Below are 6,590 nucleotides of genomic sequence, written 5' to 3'. Positions count from 1 at the left end.
TGGTTTCATTGTCTGTCTGTTCTTCTCTGTCTCTGGGCAGTGTCATTCTCATCTAAGAGGTTTGAGGACCTGGAGGCTGGAGGCTGGAGGCTCCTCTTGTTTCCTCGGAGCTGAGGCTCTCCACCTTCTGTGGGGACACGGTGCCACCCCTGCACAGTGCCAGCCCACAGGCCCTCACCAACCAGACCCCCAATATCCAGGTGTCCATCCCCCAGACTCTCGCCAGCCAAGTCCCCAACCCACCCGGAGGGACCAAAGATAGCGCCCTCTGCTGTTCAGGTAGGTCATGGCATCACAACAATATTCTTGTTCCAACACCACACAATCCACCCACTCCCAAATGGTCCTGCAGACAGAGAAGCTAGAAGCTGCAAATTAAAATGTTTCTCAGACATCTTCAGTGATGTACGGAAGCTTGTTTAGACCAGAGCAATTCAGACGAGCTAATGCTTTTCGCAGCTCTTTATATGTATATTTGACCCTCAGATTCAAATGACCAAATGACGATCCTCGTTTGCTAAGTCAAACGACACCGCTGGTTCTGCTCACACTGCCCTACCTGTGCTCTGACCTCTTTCTCCCCTCTCTCTCCAGATGAAATCTCGCGTCTTGTGACGGCCGGCCGCCCAACAACCTGCCCGCTTGACCCTATCCCCTCCTCTCTTCTCCAGACCATTTCCGGAGACCTTCTCCCTTACCTCACCTCGCTCATCAACTCATCCCTGACCGCTGGCTACGTCCCTTCTGTCTTCAAGAGAGCGAGAGTTGCACCCCTTCTGAAAAAACCTACACTCGATCCCTCCGATGTCAACAACTACAGACCAGTATCCCTTCTTTCTTTTCTCTCCAAAACTCTTGAACGTGCCGTCCTTGGCCAGCTCTCCCGCTATCTCTCTCAGAATGACCTTCTTGATCCAAATCAGTCAGGTTTCAAGACTAGTCATTCAACTGAGACTGCTCTTCTCTGTATCACGGAGGCCCTCCGCACTGCTAAAGCTAACTCTCTCTCCTCTGCTCTCATCCTTCTAGACCTATCGGCTGCCTTCGATACTGTGAACCATCAGATCCTCCTCTCCACCCTCTCCGAGTTGGGCATCTCCGGCGCGGCCCACGCTTGGATTGCGTCCTACCTGACAGGTCGCTCCTACCAGGTGGCGTGGCGAGAATCTGTCTCCTCACCACGCGCTCTCACCACTGGCGTCCCCAGGGCTCTGTTCTAGGCCCTCTCCTATTCTCGCTATACACCAAGTCACTTGGCTCTGTCATAACCTCACATGGTCTCTCCTATCATTGCTATGCAGACGACACACAATTAATCTTCTCCTTTCCCCTTCTGATGACCAGGTGGCAGAATCGCATCTCTGCATGTCTGGCAGACATATCAGTGTGGATGACGGATCACCACCTCAAGCTGAACCTCGGCAAGACGGAGCTGCTCTTCCTCCCGGGGAAGGACTGCCCGTTCCATGATCTCGCCATCACGGTTGACAACTCCATTGTGTCCTCCTCCCAGAGCGCTAAGAACCTGGCGTGATCCTGGACAACACCCTGTCGTTCTCAACTAACATCAAGGCGGTGGCCCGTTCTTGTAGGTTCATGCTCTACAACATCCGCAGAGTACGACCCTGCCTCACACAGGAAGCAGCGCAGGTCCTAATCCAGGCACTTGTCATCTCCCGTCTGGATTACTGCAACTCGCTGTTGGCTGGGCTCCCTGCCTGTGCCATTAAACCCTACAACTCATCCAGAACGCCGCAGCCCGTCTGGTGTTCAACCTTCCCAAGTTCTCTCACGTCACCCCGCTCCTCCGCTCTCTCCACTGGCTTCCAGTTGAAGCTCGCATCCGCTACAAGACCATGGTGCTTGCCTACGGAGCTGTGAGGGGAACGGCACCTCAGTACCTCAGGCTCTGATCAGGCCCTACACCCAAACAAGGGCACTGCGTTCATCCACCTCTGGCCTGCTCGCCTCCCTACCACTGAGGAAGTACAGTTCCCGCTCAGCCCAGTCAAAACTGTTCGCTGCTCTGGCCCCCAATGGTGGAACAAACTCCCTCACGACGCCAGGACAGCGGAGTCAATCACCACCTTCCGGAGACACCTGAAACCCCACCTCTTTCAGGAATACCTAGGATAGGATAAAGTAATCCTTCTCACCCCCCTTAAAAGATTTAGATGCACTATTGTAAAGTGGCTGTTCCACTGGATGTCTTAAGGTGAACGCACCAATTTGTAAGTCGCTCTGGATAAGAGCGTCTGCTAAATGACTTAAATGTAATGTAAATGTAATGACCAGGAACCAGGGAAAGTGCTGTGGACAGCCTCAGTGGTGAGGAGAGATAGAGAGTGAAACCAGTGAAATATAAGTTATGACAGAACACTGAGATAGTTATGAGGAGTACATGATATAGTAGATCTGCAGTAGACGAGTAGTGTAGTGGACTGTAGACAGTGTGGTGGACTGTAGGGGAAATGAGAATCCAATGATCACATGTGTTTTCTTACTGAAGAAGCAGCCAGTGAAGTCAGTGAATGGCTACTACCAGCTGACTGGCGTAGTCTCTCATTTGGGAGGCTCCGCAAACTCCGGTAAGTAAATACCTTAAAACACATACATGCAAATGCACAGTACATATGGCATAGGCTGAATCCCAAATCACTCCCTTCTCCTCGACTTTCAATTTGCGCATTCACGTGCGCCTCTGCCATTTAAACAAGTATCCCAAAGCTGAGGGAGTGAAAATGATCGAGGGTTGAAGGCCGGGGATAATAATAATTTGTAGACTGCAAATTGACAGCAAGAAGCCCAAACAGATATCATATTTGACTCATTTCAAACCTTGCTTACATTTGTGTACAATCACGTATATCTCTTTATTAGGCGTAGGAAGACTTTGGATCAGATTTCCAAAATGAAAATCACTTGGAACTGATTTGCTGGTGTTTTTACAGTCTTTTAACAATTACAATTGTTTGCTCATAAAACATGGGGTGGGCCAAATAAAATCACCCGTGGGCCAAATTCATCCGACGGTCCGCCAGTTGGGGAACCCTGGTGTAGGGGATAATTAGACCCTCCGATAGCCTCTTAGACCAAACGAGCAAGGCTTCAGAGCGAAGTGCCATCCCGACAAGCACTGCTATATGTTTAGAGTTTGCGCAATTTAATTCAAAGGAATGGAGAGGCATGCCACGTGTATGTGTTTATCTCTGATTTCCAAACTTGACACTTGTAACAGATAAAATACCTTCCAAATGAACTGTTTAATTGTTATAACACACTCCATTACACACAAGAGCCTGACCCTTGACCTCGAGTCTGTCTTCTTTGTTCCACAGGGCACTACATTAGTGACATCTTGAATGCCAGTGGAAACTGGTTCTGCTGTAACGACAGCCAAGTGTCAATGTCCAATGAAGCCACTGTGCTGAGGACCAGAGCCCGGAGTGCTTACCTGCTCTTCTATATGTTCAGGTACTGCTTACTCTCTACATCTATATTCTTGTGTTGCTATATATGTGTACTGTATGTGCAGTAAGTGGTTCCTTTCACCCTTCAGGGCAGGAGAGAATTAGGCCCCAGCACACAGGGCCTAACAGGGCCTCCAGCACCAGCCTCAACAGGGGCAGCACCTGGACCAGCCTCCACACACCAAGCTCAGCCTCAAAAGGCTCAGCCCAGTCTCAACAGGGGTTGTACAGGCCTAGACTAAATACCCTCAGCCCAGCTTCAACAGTGGTAGTCCTAGGCCCAGCTTTAACACCCCCAGCCCTGCCTCAACAGGGGCAGCACCAAGCCCGGCTTCAACACTCCCTGCCCAGCCTCAACAAGGGGGGTGGGGGTGTTATGATCACTACTGGCTGTAAGTTAACAAGTAATGCGCGTTTGGGGCAATACTGGATGTATCCAAGGCTCAGCCAGTCGTTCACATAACAACAGGATGTAGCACGTGACAGAAGAGAGAAGAGACAATCAATAGGCTCTGTGCATTATACCGCCTCCAATGTTCTAATTTACTTCCTACAGGGTTGATGACTTCCTGCAGCGATTTCTGCTATTGTTTTTATCATTAGCTTGATAGCTATCTAACTGTTGTTGATGCATTTCTGACTGAAATAGTTTGCAATGGCTACGTTTAAATTACAGCCCCGCGAATGAGGTGCTAATGAGAGTGACTTTGTTGAAGGAAAAATTGGGGAGCGACAATTCCTAAAAAGAGGTTTTGTTCCTACAGTCTTCTCATGGAACTGGCACATTGAAAAGAGACCTGGTGTTTGGGAAAGAAGACTGAAACCTCCTGCTCCGACTGAGGAGGATGAAGAACAAGGTGCGCTGCCTATGGGACTGTGCCACCTCTGATCAGGTCCAGACACGTGATTACTGTGCAGCCCCTGAACCCGCAGCCCTGGACACGGCCCTAATGGCAAATCATGAGCACGTAAGAGAAATTGAGGAGCTTCGAGCCAAGCTGGAGAAACTGACCGCCCAACACGGCTTTGGTGCGAAGTTTACATACACCTTAGCCAAATACATTTAAACTCAGTTTTTCACAATTCCTGACATTTAATCCTAGTAAAAATTCCCAGTCTTAGGTCAGTTAGGATCATCACTTTATTTTAAGAATGTCAAAATGTCAGAATAATAGAAATTATTTATTTAAGCTTTTATTGCTTTCATCACATTTTTAGTGGGTCAGAAGTTTACATACACTCAATTAGTATTTGGTTGCATTGCCTTTAAATTATTTAACTTGGGTCAAACATTTCAGGTAGCCTTCCACAACAAGTTGGGTGAATTTTGGCCCATTTCTGCTGACAGAGCTGGTGTAACGGAGTCAGTTTTGTTGGCCTCCTAGCTTGCACACACTTTTTCTGTTCTGCCCACAAATGTTCTATAGGATTAAGGTCAGGGCTTTGTGATTGCCACTCCAATACTGTAACGGCTTTCTACTGGTGAAGGAGAGTCGGACCAAACTGCAGCGTGTAGATTTCGATCCATGTTTAATAAAACAACTTAACACGAATCAACACACAAACTCAACAAAACAATAAATGAAACGAAAACCGAAAACAGCCTATACATGTGTCTACAAACCTCTAACAAGGACATCAAGACACACAGGACAATCACCCACAATACAACCAAAGAATATGGCTTCCTAAATATGGTTCCCAATCAGAGACAACGGTAAACACCTGCCTCTGATTGAGAACCACTTCAGACAGCCATAGACTCTCCCAGAACACCCCACTAAGCTACAATCCCACTAAGCTACACACCACATACAAAAACCCATGTCACACCCTGGCCTGACCAAAACATAAAGAAAAACACAAAATACTTCGACCAGGGCGTGACAAATACCTTGACGTTGTTGTCGTTAAGCCATTTTGCCACAACTTTGGCTGTATGCTTGGGGTCATCAAGACCCATTTGCAACCAAGCTTTAACTTCTTGACTGATGTTTTGAGATATTGCTTCAATATATCCACATAATTTTCCTTTCCTCACGATGCCATCTATTTTGTGAAGTGCACCAGTCCCTCCTGCATCAAAGCACTCCCACAACATGATGCTGCCACCCTCGTGCTTCACGGTTGGGATGGTGTTCTTTGCCTTGCAAGCCTGCCCCTTTTCCTCCAAACATAACAATGGTCATTATGGCCAAACAGTTCTATTTTTGATTCATCAGACCAGAGGACATTTCTCCAAAAAGTACGATCTTTGTCCCCATGTGCGTTGCAAACTGTAGTCTGGCTTTTTATGGCGGTTTTGGAGCAGTGGCATCTTCCTTGCTGGGCGGCCTTTCAGGTTATGTCGATATAGGACTCGGTTTACTGTGGATATAGATACTTTTGTAACTGTTTCCTTGAGCATCTTCACAAGGTCCTTTGCTGTTTGTTCTGGGATTGATTTACACGTTTCACACCAAAGTACGTTCACAGAACGCGTTTCCTTCCTGAGCGGTTGTTTTTCTGAGATCTTGGCTGATTTCTTTTGATTTTCCCATGAAGTCAAGCAAAGAGGTTTGAAGGTAAGCCTTGAAATATTTCCACAGATGCACCTCCAATTGACTCAAATGATGTCAATTAGGCTATCAGAAGCTTCAAAGCCATGAATCATTTTCTGATTTTATCAAGCTGTTTAAAAGGCACAGTTAACTTAGTGTATAAACTTGACCCATTGTGATACAGTGAGCAGGTGAAATAATCTGTCTGTAAACAATTGTTGGAAATGTATTGTGTCATGCACAGTAGATGTCCTAACTGACTTGCCAAAACTATAGTTTGTTAACAGAAATTTGTGGAGGGTTGAAAACGAGTTTCAATGACCTAACCTAAGTGTATGTAAACTTCCGACTTCAACTGTATATTGTCTTTACATTAGATTTCAGTTAACCCCCAAAAATGCTCCCAGGTCAGTCCCTGCAAATAAGATTTGGTTCTTAGTCCACTTCCAGGTTAAATAATGGAACATTTAAAACAAATTCACTGCTGTGATGATAGCTGCTATGAATTACAGTAGAATTGCAGTAACAATTAAAACAGGCTACAATAGCAGCTTGGTCATGTCTAGTGCTACTTGATGAT

General features: G+C 46.7%; 1 protein-coding gene across 2 annotated transcripts; it reads left to right on the top strand.

Moving 5' to 3' along the window:
* Positions 1-119: 119 nt before the first annotated feature.
* Positions 120-5,126, top strand: LOC135566709 (ubiquitin carboxyl-terminal hydrolase 37-like). Of its 2 annotated transcripts, XR_010462166.1 has the most exons (5): positions 120-279; positions 2,510-2,588; positions 3,339-3,474; positions 3,560-3,862; positions 4,235-5,126. XR_010462166.1 is itself a non-coding variant. In XM_065014346.1 (4 exons), exons 1-3 carry the CDS (start codon positions 2,483-2,485, stop codon positions 3,573-3,575), a joined length of 258 nt encoding a protein of 85 aa, XP_064870418.1. In that variant the 5' UTR covers positions 2,441-2,482; the 3' UTR covers positions 3,576-3,862; positions 4,235-5,126. The 2 variants fall into 2 exon arrangements, 1 of the variants encoding a protein (XP_064870418.1); XM_065014346.1 differs by lacking the exon at positions 120-279 and having other exon boundaries at positions 2,441-2,588.
* The last annotated feature ends 1,464 nt before the right edge of the window (positions 5,127-6,590 follow it).

The sequence above is a fragment of the Oncorhynchus nerka genome, unplaced genomic scaffold, assembly GCF_034236695.1.
Source record: "Oncorhynchus nerka isolate Pitt River unplaced genomic scaffold, Oner_Uvic_2.0 unplaced_scaffold_3628, whole genome shotgun sequence".
Classification (NCBI taxonomy): domain Eukaryota; kingdom Metazoa; phylum Chordata; class Actinopteri; order Salmoniformes; family Salmonidae; genus Oncorhynchus; species Oncorhynchus nerka.
Note: the sequence above shows the minus strand (reverse complement) of the source record. Positions and strands in the feature narration are given on the sequence as shown.

Excerpts from the sequence above, each read along its gene's own strand:
- LOC135566709 (XM_065014346.1), top strand. The coding sequence starts at position 2,483 with ATGATCACATGTGTTTTCTTACTGAAGAAGCAGCCAGTGAAGTCAGTG. Across the intron at positions 2,589-3,338 it reads GGGAGGCTCCGCAAACTCCG|GGCACTACATTAGTGACATC; the intron begins GTAAGTAAATAC and ends TTTGTTCCACAG.